The 20055-nt window shown below is 42.5% G+C and overlaps 1 protein-coding gene across 2 annotated transcripts in view; it reads right to left on the reverse strand.

The window, feature by feature from the left end:
* The window catches only part of TEX9 (testis expressed 9), a 42265-nt gene that overhangs the window by 13867 nt on the left and 8343 nt on the right, over positions 1-20055 (reverse strand). For both annotated transcript variants that reach the window (XM_066589965.1, XM_066589964.1), the window contains exons 4-9: positions 19042-19121; positions 17906-17954; positions 16608-16687; positions 16254-16432; positions 10167-10249; positions 9871-10044 (exon numbers count right to left, since the gene is read on the reverse strand). In XM_066589965.1, coding sequence (XP_066446062.1) covers positions 9871-10044; positions 10167-10249; positions 16254-16432; positions 16608-16687; positions 17906-17954; positions 19042-19121 — 645 coding nt within the window. The remainder of the gene's footprint in view (positions 1-9870; positions 10045-10166; positions 10250-16253; positions 16433-16607; positions 16688-17905; positions 17955-19041; positions 19122-20055) is intronic.

Consider the following 20055-nt stretch of genomic DNA (forward strand, 5'->3'; position numbering starts at 1 on the left):
AAAAGCAGGGAGGTACTCACATGGGCCGGCAGGGGAGGAGGTTACATGGGACGGCAGGGGAGGAGGTCACATGGGACGGCAGGGGAGGAGGTCACATGGGACGGCAGGACACAATGATCATGTGCTGCCCCCTGCTTCCTGTTGCACGGAAGCCTCTGAGTTTACCTCTCCTGCTGCTACTGTCACATGGAGAAGTGGACTGAGCCCTGGGGTAAATGTATATATGTGTGTGTATCTGTCTGTCTGTCTCCCTCCTCTATCTATCTATCTCATATCTATGTATCTATCCAGCTCATATCTATCCATCTCATATCTATCTATCAATCTCCTATCTATTTATCTATCTCTCTCCTATCTATTTATCTATCTCTCTCCTATCTATTTATCTATCTCTCTCCTATCTATCTCTCTCCTATCTATCTCTCTCCTATCTATCTCTCTCCTATCTATCTCTCTCCTATCTCTCTCTCTCCTATCTCTCTCTCTCCTATCTCTCTCTCTCCTATCTCTCTCTCTCCTATCTATCTCTCTCCTATCTATCTCTCTCCTATCTATCTCTCTCCTATCTATCTCTCTCCTATCTCTCTCTCTCCTATCTCTCTCTCTCCTATCTCTCTCTCTCCTATCTCTCTCTCTCCTATCTCTCTCTCTCCTATCTATCTCTCTCCTATCTCTCTCTCTCCTATCTCTCTCTCTCCTATCTATCTCTCTCCTATCTATCTCTCTCCTATCTCTCTCTCTCCTATCTCTCTCTCTCTCCTATCTCTCTCTCTCTCCTATCTCTCTCTCTCCTATCTCTCTCTCTCTCCTATCTCTCTCTCTCTCCTATCTCTCTCTCTCCTATCTCTCTCTCTCCTATCTCTCTCTCTCCTATCTCTCTCTCTCCTATCTCTCTCTCTCCTATCTCTCTCTCTCCTATCTCTCTCTCTCCTATCTCTCTCTCTCCTATCTCTCTCTCTCCTATCTCTCTCTCTCCTATCTATCTCTCTCCTATCTCTTATCTATCTCTCTCCTATCTCTTATCTATCTCTCTCCTATCTCTTATCTATCTCTCTCCTATCTCTTATCTATCTCTCTCCTATCTCTTATCTATCTCTCTCCTATCTCTTATCTATCTCTCTCCTATCTCTTATCTATCTCTCTCTTATCTATCTCTCTCCTATCTCTTATCTATCTCTCTCCTATCTCTTATCTATCTCTCTCCTATCTCTTATCTATCTCTCTCCTATCTCTTATCTATCTCTCTCTTATCTATCTCTCTCCTATCTCTCTCTATCTATCTCTCTCTATCTATCTCATATCTCTCTCTATCTCATATCTCTCTCTATCTATCTCATATCTATCTATCTATCTATCTCTCATATCTCTTTATCTATCTATCTATCTCATATCTCTCTCTCTCTATCTCATATCTCTCTCTATCTATCTCATATCTATCTATCTATCTCTCATATCTCTTTATCTCTCTCTCTCATATCTCTCTCTCTCTATCTCATATCTCTTTATCTATCTCTCTCCTATCTCTTATCTATCTCTCTCCTATCTCTCTCTATCTCTCTCCTATCTCTCTCTATCTCTCTCCTATCTCTCTCTATCTCTCTCCTATCTCTCTCTATCTCTCTCCTATCTCTCTCTATCTCTCTCCTATCTCTCTCTATCTCTCTCATATCTCTCTCATATCTCTCTCATATCTCTCTCTATCTCTCTCATATCTCTCTCTATCTCTCTCATATCTCTCTCTATCTATCTCATATCTCTCTCTCTCTATCTCATATCTCTCTCTATCTATCTCCTATCTCTCTCTCTCCTATCTCTCTCTCTCCTATCTCTCTCTCTCCTATCTCTCTCTCTCCTATCTCTCTCTCTCCTATCTCTCTCTCTCCTATCTCTCTCTCTCCTATCTCTCTCTCTCTCCTATCTATCTCTCTCCTATCTATCTCTCCTATCTATCTCTCTCCTATCTCTTATCTATCTCTCTCCTATCTCTTATCTATCTCTCTCCTATCTCTTATCTATCTCTCTCCTATCTCTTATCTATCTCTCTCTTATCTATCTCTCTCCTATCTCTTATCTATCTCTCTCCTATCTCTTATCTATCTCTCTCCTATCTCTTATCTATCTCTCTCCTATCTCTTATCTATCTCTCTCCTATCTCTTATCTATCTCTCTCTTATCTATCTCTCTCCTATCTCTCTCTATCTATCTCTCTCCTATCTCTCTCTATCTATCTCTCTCTATCTATCTCATATCTCTCTCTATCTCATATCTCTCTCTATCTATCTCATATCTATCTATCTATCTATCTATCTCTCATATCTCTTTATCTATCTATCTATCTCATATCTCTCTCTCTCTATCTCATATCTCTCTCTATCTATCTCATATCTATCTATCTATCTCTCATATCTCTTTATCTCTCTCTCTCATATCTCTCTCTCTCTATCTCATATCTCTTTATCTATCTCTCTCCTATCTCTTATCTATCTCTCTCCTATCTCTTATCTATCTCTCTCCTATCTCTCTCTATCTCTCTCCTATCTCTCTCTATCTCTCTCCTATCTCTCTCTATCTCTCTCCTATCTCTCTCTAATCTCTCTCTATCTCTCTCATATCTCTCTCTCTCTATCTCATATCTCTCTCTCTCTATCTCATATCTCTCTCTCTCTATCTCATATCTCTCTCTATCTATCTCATATCTCTCTCTCTCTATCTCATATCTCTCTCTCTCTATCTCATATCTCTCTCTCTCTATCTCATATCTCTCTCTCTCTATCTCATATCTCTCTCTCTCTATCTCATATCTCTCTCTCTCTATCTCATATCTCTCTCTCTCTATCTCATATCTCTCTCTCTCTATCTCATATCTATCTATCTCTCATATCTCTTTATCTATCTATCTATCTCATATCTCTTTATCTATCTATCTATCTATCTCTCATATCTCTTTATCTATCTATCTCATATCTCTCTCTCTCTATCTCATATCTCTTTATCTATCTCTCTCCTATCTCTTATCTATCTCTCTCATATCTCTCTATATCTCTCTCCTATCTCTCTCTATCTCTCTCCTATCTCTCTCTATCTCTCTCCTATCTCTCTCCTATCTCTCTCCTATCTCTCTCTAATCTCTCTCTATCTCTCTCATATCTCTCTCTCTCTATCTCATATCTCTCTCTCTCTATCTCATATCTCTCTCTCTCTATCTCATATCTCTCTCTCTATCTCATATCTCTCTCTCTCTATCTCATATCTCTCTCTCTCTATCTCATATCTCTCTCTCTCTATCTCATATCTATCTATCTCTCATATCTCTTTATCTATCTATCTATCTCATATCTCTTTATCTATCTATCTATCTATCTATCTATCTCTCATATCTCTTTATCTATCTATCTCATATCTCTCTCTCTCTATCTCATATCTCTTTATCTATCTCTCTCCTATCTCTTATCTATCTCTCTCATATCTCTCTATATCTCTCTCATATCTCTCTATATCTCTCTCATATCTCTCTCTATCTATCTCATATCTCTCTCTATCTATCTCATATCTCTCTCTATCTATCTCATATCTCTCTCTATCTATCTCATATCTCTCTCTATCTATCTCATATCTCTCTCTCTCTATCTCATATCTCTCTCTATCTATCTCATATCTATCTATCTATCTATCTCTCATATCTCTTTATCTATCTATCTATCTCATCTCTCTCTCTATCTATCTCATATCTCTTTATCTATCTCATATCTCTTTATCTATCTATCTCATATCTCTTTATCTATCTATCTCATATCTATCTATCTATCTCATATCTATCTATCTATCTATCTCAATCTCTCTCATATCTATCTCTCTCTCTCTCATATCTATCTATCTATCTCACATTTATCTATCCATCTATCTCCTATCTATCTATCTATCTATCTCTCTCTCTCTCTCACATTTATCTATCTATCTCCTATCTATCTATCTATCTATCCCATATCTACCTTTCTAGCTCATATCTATCTCATATCTATCTATCTCATATCTATCTATCTCATATCTATCTAGCTCATATCTATCTAGCTCATATCTATCTAGCTCATATCTATCTAGCTCATATCTATCTAGCTCATATCTATCTAGCTCATATCTATCTATCTATCTCCTATCTATCTATCTATCTATATCATATCTATCTATATCATATCTATCTATATCATATCTATCTATATCATATCTATCTATATCATATCTATCTATATCATATCTATCTAAATCTTATCTAGATATAATATAGATAGATATAATATAGATATCTATCTATAATCTATCCATCCATCCATCGAATATCTATCTATCCATCCAATATCTATCTACTATCTATCCATCCATCCAATATCTATCTGTCCATCCATCCAATATCTATCTCTCCATCTATCTATCTCTCTCTATATCTCTCTATCTCTCTAGATATCACTGGTATAAGTTATACATCTCCCTGGATTTACTGTATTCATTTGCACACATTACACACAATAAAAAAACGCATCTAAACCACATACAGTTGGTAATTGTGTCTGCAGCTCCTTAATAACGTACGCGATCTTTAAATACTGCATGCAGGTTTTTTATGTGTTTTTCTTTATTGTGGTTTTAAAGTACAACAAAACCATGAACCACCCTAAGCCAGCTCTCACACGTGTTCAGAAAACGCAGCTTGAAATCGTGGCATTTTGACTGGAATTTCAAGCAGCATTTTTGAACACATGGTACAGCGTTTGACAACGCTTTTTAATGCACCCCATCATTGTGATGGGTGATGAGATGTGTTAAAAACCATGAAAATGCAAAAATAGAACAGACAGCTCTCGAAAATCACAGCGTTAGGGACACCGCGTTCGAGCGCAGATTTGAGTAAGCTCATTAAAATCTATGGGAGTGTTGTACTGTGGTTAGTACGGCGCTCAGGACACCGCACTAATAGCGGTAAAAAGCGGTGTGTGTGAGAGTGACCAGCGGGGCTACAAACAAATTTACATGTAGTGCAGGAAATGCATCATGTTTGGAAAGATTACGCCAAGGGGCAGATCATGTATGCAGCACGATCTAGGTATGGGTACGGGGGAGTGTGGGGTGGAGGCCCAGGGGGGGCCCCGAGATGAACTTTTGCACCCGGGCCCCTGAGCCCTTAGGTACGCCCCTGAGCATTAGGGCTTGACATTAAAGAATGTGTCCGGATTTGCTGGCGCTATATGAATAATGGGTATCCAGTAAATTGTAAAAGAGTAAAAGCTGACAGCGAAATCAAGAGGAGGGGCATTTCTAAAAGATGCAGATAATTTCCGCCTCCCCACTAAAATTACTTTCACCAATTTGTATTCGCTGCATGTTCTCGAGGTACTGCAAGAACATCATGGACATTATTACATCATCCCTTATTAGCAAGTCCTACAGAGTCTCTTCCAAGGTCCTACCTCAGCTAATATTTCAAAAGCAAGAAAATAGAAAATGACCTCATATCGCTCCTCACCCCCCATCCCTTAGGAAATGCTTTACTTTTAACCTTCATCTGTATTGTGATATTTAACTTCTTCAATAGTACAAGCACTATTAGTTCTGGAAATGAAATATGAAGGTTAACCCTTTGTCCCAAGCAGCTGGCACAAAAAGGAAAAAAAAATAAATAGGGGATGACATTACAATGAAAAGTAGACGATTCCAGGCCTGCTTCTTATCAGTAAGACATCACTGTTACGTGAGCACTTTTCTCTTTGATATGTCCTCCATTGTCAAACACCATCATTGCATCAAGGACAGGAATGTGAATGTAAGTATGTGTATATAGTACTCAGTAAGGAAGCCTGGAATCATCTACTTTTCATTATAATGTCATCCCCTATATATACACACATATCTATACACATTTTCAGAGAACCTAAAATTACATAGCAGATATATATATTTAACAGTGTTTTCTGACCATTTAAAAAAATAAGCAAACTTGCAACCAGGCAGGGAATGGTGTAAAAAAAGAAATAAAAAATAGCCATTACTCAATTCTCCACTGTGCCTCCATTAAAGCATTGCCAAACCAAACCTCTCCGCTTCGGTCCAGGAAGCAGGGATGTCACATTCACTGTTCACATGACCACTACAGCCAATCACGGTCCTTAGTGGTTATGTAAGCATGAACAGCACATGATCGCTGAGATGCAGCAGTCATGTGAGTGATGAACATGAGGTCATCACTTCTTGATTCAGCAGGAACAAGAAGAGAGGGGACAGGATTGGTGGCAGAACACTGGAGGCACAGAGGAAGGGGGAGTAATGGTCATCCTATTTTTCTTAAGCCATTCCCTGCCCTCAAGTAAGTGGTTTTGAAGGTTGAAAGAACCTCTTTACCTTGGCTATGCTCATGAGAAAACTATTAGCAGATCGATGCACTTTCCCCAACTTCTCTAGAATGGTGTCCACGTTTATTCAAAAGGCAGAGGGAGATACCTTAATCCCCATGCCTCTTGTCTAGTGTATGACACATCATGGCAATGCTTTACTCCTTCAGAGTCAGGGGCTCATGCATAGACCTCATATGGCCAATGTTCCTAAATTTTGAAATCTTTCATTTCTTCCAAGATGATGTCGTTATTCCTATTTTTGGGCTTGTCAAAGTCACTCAGATGCTTATATTTGCCCATTCCTTTTAAGGCCATTTAAAATAAACCTTTTAAAATGCTCACTAAATGTTAAACCAATATATAGATAGATGCTACATTGCCTGCTTCTACTAGTTAAACAGAAATGTTCATAGGTAATACTTTCACTACCCTGATAAAGGTCACAAAATTTGTATTACTGGTGACCTATCCTCAGGATGTCATCAAGAGTTGACTGGCTGGGATCCGTCGCTCAGCTGATTGTATTTGCGGTGCTGACAGCAGGCGCACACAGAGGTCAGAGCTGAAGCAGTGGAAGTCTCCATGCCAACCTCTGTGGTGGCCAACGCTTGTAACTGCAGGCACAGCTCGCGCTGCTTTCAATGAAAGTCGTGCCTGCAGTTACAAGCGCCGGCCACTACACAGAGGTTGGTGCAGAGACTTCTACTACTTCAGACCTCTGCGTATTTGTGGTGCTGACAGCATGCGCCCCCTCAGCTGATCGGTCGGGGTCCCGAGAGATAGACTCCGGCTGATCAACTATTCATAACCTATCCTGAAGAGAAGTCATCTGTAGTATTCTCCCTGGAAAACTCCCTTTAAAGCGTAGCAGAATTTTCAACAAGTTTTCTAAAATATACCAGGCTCTCTGTAACCTCTCATTTGCTGCTGTTTGCACCCTGTTTCAGGTCTGCAAGTTCTGATTTTCAGATGGTCTTCCCCTTTTTTCTTTTGTTCTGCTGTTTGCAATCCACTTTTAGGGAGGGTTGTGTAGCAAGGCTAGCATTCTGCCAGTAGCTCACTGATGTACACTTTCTTGTTCTTACATCCCATGCTGCATTGCACTGTCTCTGGTCCAATCAGCAGGGAGGTAGTGTCTGAATGCCTGCCCCTCTTCTTTCCCAGGACAATCAGGCATTCAAAAACAATCTGGCCAATTGGTTAGTAAACCCCACTATAAATGTGTATGTGTACACACACACACACACACACACACACACACACACACACGCTGTAACAGCAGAAGAGGCAGATATTGTATATATCACAGTGTCTGCAGATTTGTCAGCTTGCAGCAAGTGCAGCGGAGCTGCCTAGGAAGATAGCTCCTCCCCCTGTTGCTATGGAAATATCCGTGTCCTTGTTACTGTTGAATATAACGGCAGAGTAGATTACAGAGAAGGTGGAAGCAAGACCCCCAAGTTGCAGCCACTTCAAACGTGATTTACAGTGGCAAAGCAACAACATTTATCATGCAAGTATATTACAGAAATAATGAGACTAACACAAGTTAGCAGATAAACATAAATGGTCTGAAAAGTTAGCGCTCCTTTAAACCTTTACGTCTTCCATAAATTTTGTTGTAACATTACACAATACGATCAATCAGAATTAAATATTTTGAGGCGTTGATTTCTATATTCTAGTGTCCAGCGAGAAAGCTTTCTAATAGATGCAGCTAATTCAAGGGTAAAAGAGTCGCTTGTCTGTACCTCCCTCTTCTGAAAGGCAACTGCTTACATCCACAGCCATTATATAAATTACTAAATCATCTAACATAATACCCCACATCTCAGAGGGTTAATGTCATAGCTTGTGACACAAGGTAAAGCTCTAATGTCCGCTAAAGAGGATTTACTTTCTAGGAAAAGAACAAATGGCTTTAAATATGAGCTGAGAGGGCAGATATCATAGTTTGCATGCAACATTACATCATTCTGCACTGCTCCTATGAGTTAATCAGTACTAACAACATATATTGACTAACTAACTAGCATAACAAACACTATAGAAATGTGTTAATTACAAAAAATAAAAATAAAGTAAATCACAGAAAAGGAAATCTAAAGCAGACAAAAAAAAGGCATAGAAAGTGGCCATATACTCCATGATATACTGATACAGTAGGGCAGGCATATACACCACTTATCCCTCAAGATGCAGACAGCCAGACTGCTAAATGGAGGAGCAAATAATACATGTGGAAGATACTGATGAACAACCACGGTCACCAAATTTATTGCCAACAGATCATGTATGGGACCATCTGGGGACTTCGACAGCCTACGATTTAGAGGCTCAGTTACAGCAAATGTGGACCAATAGGCCGCAGAATACCATACAAAACCTGTATGCCTCTATGCCTGCCGGTATCACATCTAGAGTATGAAGAGCTATAGAAAGAAAAGGCTGGTGGATAGGTGCAACTCTCCAGAAAAGATGGTGGGAAGGTAGGATGCATTATCACACTTCTCTTTTATTCAGTATATTAAAAAACAGCATAGGATATGCGTTTCCATCACTGGTACCACCAGCACTTTTGGGTCCCAGACCCCCAAGTCCCAGAAGTGATGTCCCACCCAGCTTGACTGAAGACAGGGTTCTCCCCGAAACACTTATCCCATGCTTATTTTTTAATATACTTAATAAAAGAGAAGTTGGATAATACATCCTACCATCTTTTCTGGAGAGTTGTGCCAATCCACCAGTCTTTTTTTTTCTATAGCTCTTCACACATCTGCCGTGCCCACCTTTGGTGGGGTTTCCTGGATGGAAGCACCTCCATGGCTCATTTATTCTTCACAGCCCTTCCGAAGGCATATTTGGTCTCTAGACATTTATCTGGGACCAAAGCCTCAGATAACCATTGGGTTTGCTCCACCCCTCTCCTTTTCTACATATCACATCAAGAGGCGGCCTAAGGGCTCCCACACACTTGCGTTTGTGTTTTTCGTTAACGTGATATTCAATGGGACTTTCTAATGTTAAAAACGCAACGCACTTGCGTTTTTGGTGCATTGCGTTGCGTTTTTAACATTAGAAAGTCCCAAGTGTGTGGGAGCCCTAACACGGTGCTAGAGCCTGCCTGCAGGTGTTCAATCTTCTGCAATAAATTATTCTTTTGCTCCGATATTGTAATCGCTTATACAGACGTTCCAGTCACACAAAGTTTTTTCGATTCCGACAACGTCTTCTAGGTGCTTGATTCTTTTTTGACAATGGGTGTAGTAAAACATGGGTGTTATGCATTGCTATATTCTATGACAATTAAAAGTATGGAGATGTCCTATTGATGATGAAATTGCATAGACAATGCACTAGACTTAAACATGGCAACTCTTTGGATATTCTTGCTATGAGAACACTTGCTATGGCACAGGTGATAAAAGTATTAAAATAGATTCGATATTTAAGAGTACGAGCTCCTTTCTTTAAAGAACATGCAACCCACCTTCTCTAATGCAGAGAGCTGATGTTGTGAGCCATCATTCTTCTTATTAGCTTCTTCAAATAAACTTTTATATTTATCTGCCTGGGTCTGCTGAATATTAGCCGTTCTCTGTAGCCTGACACGCTCCTCTTCGAGGTCCTTTAGAGAAGATGTAAGAGTGCGGTTTTCATCGTCCTGTTAATTGCAAAAAAAAAAAAAAAGTTACTCCGCCATCATTTCATGGAAAAATAATTGCTTGGGGTTAAGGTGCAATCAAATTCCTCAGTGTTGCTCCTTAATGAAAATTGAGCTTTTACCTTCTTATTGCACTCATGAGTAATACTGTCCAGCTCTTCCTGCATTACTCGTAACTTTGCTTTCAAAAATCTGATTTGAGCCTCTGCAAAATACAGAAAATGTGCAATAGGTACTTATAGCAAAACCGTGCAGTGTACAGTATGTCCTATTAAAAAGCAGTGTAAAAGCTCCTAGCTTACAGTTTTATCTTTATACACAAAGAGGTAGGAGAATACAAATTTGCACAAAAGCCAAATTAATAAATTAAAACGGATATCACACAATACTTTTTTATGTTAAGACAGAGACCAAAGAAGTCTCTGTCCCACATATTCAACCCTATGGTTTCTTCCTGGTTTCCATCACTCTGCAGTTTTACGCATAAATGACGGAAAGCAGGACAGAGCCAACGCTGGAGTATTAGAACAAAGTGTAAAAGAAGCTTTAGTAACATATTCCTGGTAAGTACATTCAGCAACCCAATGAAGGGCTTTAACAAAAAACAAAAGGGGGAAGTGTGATTATTATGTTCTCCTCGCAACTCATGAAGTCTGTACCACGCGTTGAATATATGACACTTGAATAAATGTGACAAGCATGCAGAGCTGCTGTAGAAAAAAAAAAAGATGAGTGTCAGCAACCAATAGGACAGTCAGACCCAAGCCAGAATTAGATATGACAGAATTGCATGACCCGGTATTACTTTCTGGCACAAAGCAGACCATTGAAAACTTTGGGTTATTACTAACGCTTTAAATAAAATGTTTCCTTGATCAGTGTTTCAACACAAAAGCGGAGCATTGTGTGCATCATTTGCCAACATTGCCAGCTCTAAGGTCTGAGGTCCCATGGTCTCATCTCACTGGCTCATACCCAGTGCGGACACTGCAGCTCAATATCAAGGGAGCAAAGAAGTAGTGCAGGTGTCAGACATCCTTTGGATGAAGCAAATACATTACTCACAATCTAACAATTCCTAGCCACATGGGATTTTCAATGCTGTCAAAAAACTTCACACTTTTAGAGAGTGATTATTAAAGGGGTTGTCCCGCGAAAGCAAGTGGGTCTATACACTTCTGTATGGCCATATTAATGCACTTTGTAATGTACATTGTGCATTAATTATGAGCCATACAGAAGTTATCAAAAGTTATTCACTTACCTGTTCCGTTGCTGGCGTCCTCGTCTCCATGGTTGCCGTCTAATTTTCGCCGTCTAATGGCCAAATTAGACGCGCTTGCGCAGTCCGGGTCTTCTTCGTTTCTCAATGGGGCTCCGTGTAGCTCCGCCCCGTCACGTGCCGATTCCAGCCAATCAGGAGGCTGGAATCGGCAATGGACCGCACAGAAGCCCTGCGGTCCACCGAGGGAGAAGATGCCGGCGGCCATCTTCAGCAGGTAAGTAAGAAGTCACCGGAGCACGGGGATTCAGGTAAGCGCTGTGCGGTGTTCTTTTTTAACCCCTGCATCGGGGTTGTCTCGCGCCGAACGGGGGGGGGGTTGAAAAAAAACAAAAAACCCTTTTCGGCGCGGGACAACCCCTTTAAGTAGTGCTGAGCAATTACTGAAATATTCGGGTCAGGAGTGCCCGGACCAAATCTCAAAATATAATTGTGAATTGGGACAACCAATTCTGACTCCCATTGAAACGGGAATGAAAAGCGGCTTCATTAACGTGTGTGTGTCTAAGCCGTTAGCATGGTTGCCTTTCAGTACTGGGGTCCTAGGTTCAAATCCCACCAAGGATAATATCTGCAAGGACTTTGAAAAACTCCCTGGTGTCGGATATGGGCCACTGCCGTGGTATTGTCCAATAGTACTCGTATGTGTTGGTTTTTTTTACCGTGTCCCCCAGGTGCTGTAGGGCCTTCCAGATCGCTTGTAGCTCCCTGTAGTTCGAGGATTGGTGCTTCGTCTCCAGTGGCCATGGGCCCTGTAGGAGCTGGTCTCCGACGTGCGCCCCCCACCCCCAGGAACTTGCGTCTGTCGTGACCTGCACCGCCGGGTTCAGTATCCAGTGGACTCCTTTTCCTAGGTTTCTCAGGGACGTCCACCATCGCAAGGATATTTTTACCGCATTCCTGATTTGCATTTTGCTTTCTAGCGAGGATTGCCTGCCGTCCCATGCTGAGAGGACTGCTGCTTGCAGAGGTCTGGTATGTGCCTGTGCCCATGCTACCCCCGGGATGCATGACGTTAGACTTCCCAGGAGGGACATAGCCTCCCGGATTGTGCATGACTGTCTCCGCATGAAGGATTCCACCATGTGTCGGATTTTCTGCCCTTTTGACTCGGGGAGAAAGGAGCATTGGGCCTTGGGTCGAGTGTTATGCCTAAAAACACCTTCTCCGTGCTGGGGTTTAGGCTGGACTTCTCCCAATTTATTATCCAACCTAGGAACTGTAATAGGTTGAGCACTGTTGCCAAGTTTTCTGCTAGGCATTCCCTGGACTCGGCTATAATTAGTATGTCGTCCAGGTAGGGGACTATCAGAATCAACCTCTGCCTTAGGTATGCTGCAACCTCCGCCATGATTTTCGTGAAGATGCGGGGTGCTGAGGAGATTCCAAAGGGCAGGCATCTGAATTGGAGATGTCTTGTCTTCTTGCCCATCTCCAGCGCGAACCTTAGGTACTTCCTTGAATCCCTGTGGATAGGTACATGAAAATAGGCGTCTTTCAGGTTGATCGATGCCATGTAGGCACCCTTGTGGATCAACCTTACTGCTGATGTGATGGATTCCATCCTGAACTTTCGATACTTGACGAAGACGTTCAGGGGTTTTAGATTTATTATCATGCGTGAACCTCCACCGGGTTTTTTTTATTAGGAAGAGACCGGAGTAATGCCCCCAGGTCTCCTCTTCCTGTGGCACGAGGGACACTGCTCTTAGACGTTGTAGGTCCTGTACCGCCTGCTGGAGTGGGTGCAGTTATTGTACTGGACCTCGCGTGGTAATGTATCTTCTCCTGGGGAGGGATACCAGTTCGATTCGGTATCCCTGCTGCAGGATCTCCGGGATCCACGGGCTCATGCAAATCGAGGCCCACCGATCCGCGAAGCTCTGCAGCCTCGCCCCCACTGGGATGGCGTCAGGGCTTCTGCTTGGCTGGCTCCCCCTGGTGTGGGTTGAAGAGGAAGCTCCTCCCTCTGCCTCCCTTGGGGTAACTTCAGCGGCCAGTCTTGCCTTTGCCTCTATATGGTTCCGGCTGTTGTGCTGGGGCCCGGAAGAAGGTCCTCCCTTTACGCTGTTTTTCTTCCGGGAATCCCTTCTTGTCTGACGCTTTTTCTGGGATTTTATCCAGATCCGGACCAAAGAGGAACTGGCCGTGAAAGGGGAGTGAGCAGTTTATTTTTTGATGTTAGGTCACCCGACCATGACTTCAACCACAGGACTCTTCTGGCCGAGTTGGTTAGGGCCGTTGCTTTTGCCGAAAGCTTCACCAACTCCGCTGCTGCGTCTGCCAGGAAGTTGGTGGCCATTTTTAGCATAGGGAGGGAATCTATAATTTGTTCCCTCGGTGTTTTGCTCGAGATATGCAGCTCCAATTGCTCTAGCCACATTCCCAGGGTTCTGGCGACACACGTGGCTGCCACCCCTGGCCTGAGCGTACTGGCAGCTGCCTCCCAGGATCTTCTTAATAGGCCCTCCGCCTTCCGATCCATTGGGTCTCTAAGCTGTGTGGCGTCTTCAAAGGGCAATGTTGTCCTCCTAGCCACCTTAGCCACTGGGACGTCCACCTTGGGTACTTCCTCCCAATTCGCACATACCCCCTCCTCAAACGGGTAGTGCCTCTTAAACCCCTTAGAAGAGAAGGAGCCCGTGTCGGGTTTCTTCCACTCCTTGAGTATTAATTTGGCTATGTTGCTGTGGACCGGGAATGTATGCTTCCTCCTCTCTCCTAACCCCCCAAAGACCTCGTCCTGCATTGAACGGGGTCCCCTGGGTTCTTCCATTTTTAGTGTGGCTCTAACGGATTTGATCAGTTCCGTTAGGTCTTCTCTATGGAAGAGGTATTTTTGGTATTCCTCTTCCTCTGAGGACTCCTCGAGCACCAGCTCTTCTGGTTCCAGTCCCGAACTCTCCTCAGAGTCTGAGTGCTCCTCTGGGCTATGCGCCTTCCTTCGGCGTTTTGCCCCCGATGCCCCCTTGGGTGGCGTTTTAGGAGTAGTCAGTGCTGACCGCACTTCCTCTCGGACGAGCTTCCTGACGTCCTCGAGGAATCCGCCCGATTCCTCCTTGACCAGCTTGGCTATGCATGTTTTGCATAATGGTCTCACATGCGAAGCCGGTAGTCTTGCGACGCATTCTGCGCACTTTTTAGCTTTGGCTCTGGGAGGGGCATCTCTTTTATCCCCCTGGCAGATAAACAAAATTTTGCGTGTAAGGATGCAACATTCATTAGTAACATATACGAATATGCATGCCTTGTTTTGCCCCACTGGCTACTTACGGTTGCCGCCGCGGTTGAACATTCCGCGACCTCTGGTGCTGGAGCACTCATTGCTTTGTCACTGGTGCTGCAGACACTCCTGGGGCAGTAAGCCAATACTCACTGAATGGCTTCTTCGCTCAGCGCCATCTTCTCTCAGGTTCCTTTTTAAATCCTCCTTTTTTTTTTAAATTTTGGCGCCTTTAATTTTTAGCCCCGCCCCCTCCGAGCCCTGCGCGGTGACGTCGTCGCGCTCGTCACATGACGCGGTGCCCCCCCCCACTGCTCGTTAAGGGGAAGCCGGAAGCGCTGCGCATGTTCCTAAGCCGGTGCAGAGGAGAGCTGGAGCCCCGCATTGAACCCCCCATGGGCCGCCGCGGGAGGAACCTGGCCCGGGGAAACCACCCCATGTGGCGTCCCGGGAGCCGCTCTGCAAGAAGGGAGGACAGGCTGGACCACTGCCCTCCGATCTGCTGGTACGTTCTTCGGGCTGGCGTCTCCACCAGCCCCTCTCGGTGATCCTGCCTCCTGGCAGGACAGGAAAACACTGAGGAGGGGGGGATTTTAACCTCTCGGTGTGTTCCTGTCCTATCAGGAGGAGGCGATCTCAGGTGGTGCTGTCGTGGAGACGTCCTGGGAAAACACTTATAGAACATAAAAACCCCGATCAGATTTTAACCTAGAACCTCAGTACCGTAAAACAGCAGCACTAACAATTGAGCCACCACACTTGTCTGTTTTGTCCCAGGAAAACAACAAGAAAAAAAAAACAAGAAAATAAACCCCCCAACCAGATATTGTCCTTGGTCAGATTTGACATAGAACTCCAGTGCTGCAAGACTAACAACTAAGCTCAATGCTTAGTCTGCCTTTTCTGAAGGAGGAGTAGACAGAGAAACTCAGGGAGAGAAGTTCATGCAGACGTTGTCCTTAGATAGATTTGAACTTGGACCCCAGGCAACAGTGCTAATGACTGAGCCACCAAGCTTGTTGTTCCTTCACCTCCTTCTTCATCCTCCTCCTCCAGAGAAGAAGGAAGTGAAGGAAAATAAAGAGTAGAAGTCATATAAGAAGGAGATGAAGAGGGGGCGTGGGGGAAATAAGAAGATGGAGAAGTAGAAGAAGGAAAAGGAAAAAAAGAAAAATGAAGATCTTTACTGTCTTTTTTTTCTCCTCCTCCAAAGAAGAAGCATGAGAATGATGAAGGAAGCAACTTGCTGGCTTAGTGGCTACACTGTTACCCTGTAGCACTGGGTTCTAGGCTCGTGGCTGATTATGGACAACATCTGCATGGAGTTTGTAGGTGCTTGTTGTACTTATTCTTTTTCTTCTCCATCTTCTTCTCCTCTGGAGAAGGGAGAAGAAAGAAGTGTAGTGGCTCACTTGTTAGCACTGCTGCCTTACCGTACCGGAGTTCAAGGTTCAAATCAGTCCAAGGGTAACATCTGCTTGGTGTTCGTGAGTGAAAGTGAGTTTATGGATTAAAGTTATTTTGCAATATGTGTCTCTTCAGCTGCTAGGCATTATGGTAGATCAAAAGGGGGTTTATTTGATGACAGATCATCCTTTCAATAGAAGAAGCATACCTTCGTCTGGAGAACAGAATAACATACATCACTAGGGAAAGTTTTAATAAGATTTAAACAGAGATGCATCATGATTAATACCAAAATACCTGCACCAACTTCAATATTTATTCCTGGAATTAGATCATCTTCAGTGTTTTCAGGCAGTTCACCCGCCTCCAGTTTGCTTTCAATCTTATTAATGGTTTTTGCAAGAGAGAAGTCTGCAATATCTGTTGGAATGGCAACATCATTGGCAGCACATGCGTCGGCCGTTTTTGGTCGAGGCCTGAAAATAAAAGAGAATACCTAAAATAACATGCAGTTAATAAAACTCTACATGCATATTATGGGAGACAATATATGAGTATTCTGCTGTACGGAATTAAAAAAAATACATTCTAGATCTCAAAGAATAAAGCCACAATAGAATTCTTACTGTGTCAATAGATCTTTAGAATTACCTTGCCATTTGTTTCTTTGCACTGGTTGCAGTATGTGGCCTGTTCCTTGCTGAAGGTTTTGTGTCTGTTTTACCATTGGTCTGCAAAAATAATACCTTTATTTAAAGTACAAGTTAAAGATTTTTTTCCTAAAGTCTGTGAATTTTAATATGAATTTAAAGTCTTGTAATTGTTTTTCTAAAGCATCAGTCTGGAACAATCCTGTCTTATTTCTGTAATTGGGGTTGTGAGATAAATTGAAACAACTGTTATGACCAGTGTGGGATTGGGAGAGCAGGTGAATATAAAAAAATACATCACCCAGCTTCCTATCATGTCACTGAACAGAACCATAACTTAGTTTATGGTGCTGTTGGGAGGTGACAGGTTCCCTTTAAAGCAGTGAAGTACAGACATGACACCAAAGGTAGAATATAGCAAGGAAATATTTTATTGCCACTATGATAAGTTTAAGCTACATTAGAGTGACAGTAAAGGTATGTTCACACAGTGAATTTTGGAAGTACAATTTGACATTGAATCCATGCCGATTCTGCATCAAATTCCGCAGTAAATCTGCATCCCTTTACATTCAATGGGAATTTGTGCCTATATCTGTCACTTCTTGACACGGACTGCGTGCCGATCCGTGACCAAATATTTACACAATCATATTTACGCAGCTCAGCTGCGGATTCCTGCTACAGTTTGTAGAGGTGAAATCCACGTGGATTCTGCAGTATGAACATACTCTAAGGCCTCTCTCACACAGGTGGTACTTACAGCCTTTAGCGGGCGCTTTTAACGTCCACTAAAACGTTTTAGCACAGCGTTTATAACACAGGCTAAAACGAATGCTGTGTGTTCTATTTCGGGCATTGCAGCGCATTTTTGATGCCCTTTGTCGCCCATTGAAGTGAATGGGGCGAGTTAAAAACAGTATACAGAGTTTTCAATGCTGCTTACTACGCCAATGGGAGGGAGGAAAAAATTGCAATATCATCAGCTTGCTTTGCCTGCGTTGTTTGTCCACAAAATATGCAGTAAAAATGCAGGCAAACGCTCAAAAACGCTGCTTTCGATGCTGTAAAATGCTGCATTAAAAAAGGCAGCATTTTTACAAATGCTTGTGTGGGAGTGGCCTAAGTGTTTCTTAACAGTTACATACATACTTAATAAATACATACATAGGGCAAATTTATCAAAACAGACTTGTTGTTTCGGAATGTTAATAACACCACTTTTTATCAAAATATTTCCCCTGGGTATTCAAGATACTTTGTTAGAACTTCAATGCCTATACAGTCTAATTACTGTACCTTGCCATGGGAGAGAGTTAAGTTTGGTACTTCTGGGGAGAGTAGTTTTCTAGAAAAGGCAATATTTATAAAGAAAATGTATTAAGACAACCATATAGAAGATACAAGCATCAAAGACAGCCCGAGTTATAAAAGTCTCTCAACAGTATTTTTGTATCTTATCAACATATTGAGAGCAATCAGAAGAGTGATAGCAATGGCATGGAAATATGTATTTTTTGTTTGACAGCCAAACGATTATTGACCATTTGTGCCAGATTTTATAATGAATAATTAAAAAGCATAATTTTTCTTTAAAAGGGGTTTGCCAGGCAAAAATACTATTATTCTCATGATAGATCATCTACAGTTGATCAGCTGGTATCTGCCGCTTGGGATCCCGCCGATTAGCTGATCAGGCGCTCACAGTCAGTGCCACAATGCACAGCAGTTGAAGAGGAAGCTTCTGCTCCGACTCCTGTGTAGTGCCCGGTGGTTGTAATTGCAGGCACAGCTACCACTAATTTCAGCGAAAGCTGTGCCTGCAATTACAAGCGCGGCCACTACATGGGGGTTGGCGCAGCAGCTTCCACTCTGACCAGTGTGTAGCAGCACTGATAGCAGGTGCCCTCTCAGGTTATCGGCGGGGATCTCAAGCGGCGGACCTTGTCTAATTAACTATTGATGACCCATCTTGAGGATAGGTCATCAATAGTATTTTTGCCTGGAAAACCCTTTTACCAATCTATTCACTGCTATTGAAGCCTCCGTTTTAGGTTTCACATAGACAAGCAGTAAAAGGCAAAGCTTGTTAATGTTTGGTAAATTCTGCATAGAGTCAACCAATCGAATAATACCAAGCCTTTACTTGATATTACAGATGAGGCTTCAAAAATAGAATAGCCTTGTATGGAGTATGTAAGGAATATGCCGAACCTCCGTTTGCTTCCAGATTCAGTCCAGAGGTATAATAGAGGCCCTATGCCCTTCTGTGATAGGCCTACTAATCACAAAGCTGAAATGTTTGGTTTTTTTTAGAATGTCCTGTCTTAAGACATTCTAAAAGAAGAGGTGTGTATCTTGAGTAGAAAGGGACACAGAGAAGCGATTTGCTTAAAAAAATATCGGAACATTTTCTTTACGAAAAATAAAAGTACCTTAAACTTTCCTCATCATCTTCATCAAAAAGTTTAACCTGTGACAGCGCTGGTTGTGACAGAAGTCGTTGCTGCACTCTCTGTTGTAATGAAAAATTTAGATGTAAAGTTTATCACATGACTACAAAATAATTCATACAATTACCAATAAATGCCAACATTTTTTCCACTAAAAACAATTAAATCATAAAGTCTATTGAAATATAAACCTCACTTTTAATATTCCGCTCGTCTTTTTGCTGCCTCGTTAAACAGCTAATTTTCTGAGCTTCAGATGAATAAATTACCATAGACTTAAGAAGTCAGCTAGGCCACTCCATGAGCCAAGTTGAATTTTTTTCTGGCCAAGCAATGAGAAGGTTTTAGAAGTGCCTTTCCATTAGAAGAATAGTATGGATATCCTCCTAAACTGTGCCATCTTAAAGCGGCTATCCAGGCAATTTCAAAATTGGGCAGACAGCAAAGGGGTCACTAAAATAAGCAGTATTCACCTAGAAAATCTATCACCCCTCCACAAACGCCATTTCTGGTTGCTGTCCTGCACTGAAGACACTGTGACTGCTCACACATGACAGCTACTGCCAATCAGTGGACTTAGACCATCGAAAACACATGCCATGGTATCAACTCCAACCTGATTCTCCACTACATCTCGCCTCGCTTTGCGTTTCACAAAGGAGTTAGTGCTTTTCTGTGCCACCTTGCTTTCGGATGGTAGGGTAGTAGCAGGGAGTTTCGTGGGTACCCTGGTGTCCCGCCTCAGTAGAATAGTAGGGGGATTCTGTCATCCTGTGAACCAAAAAGTCCATCGAACTCCAGGATTGATCCTGCAGAACCCACAGCAGGAAGATCTGCTTCCAATGGCACTAAGCTAAAACTAATTTAGCAGATTGACTACAGGAGGGGTATAGCTGGTAGGAGGAGTCAGCTACCCCTTTGCTTAGTGTCTGCCTCCTAGTGGCAGGAGCTATACCCAAGGTTTACATTGTGTCCCCAATGACACAGCTGAGAACA

The sequence above is a fragment of the Eleutherodactylus coqui genome, chromosome 2, assembly GCF_035609145.1.
Source record: "Eleutherodactylus coqui strain aEleCoq1 chromosome 2, aEleCoq1.hap1, whole genome shotgun sequence".
NCBI classification, from domain to species: Eukaryota; Metazoa; Chordata; class Amphibia; order Anura; family Eleutherodactylidae; genus Eleutherodactylus; species Eleutherodactylus coqui.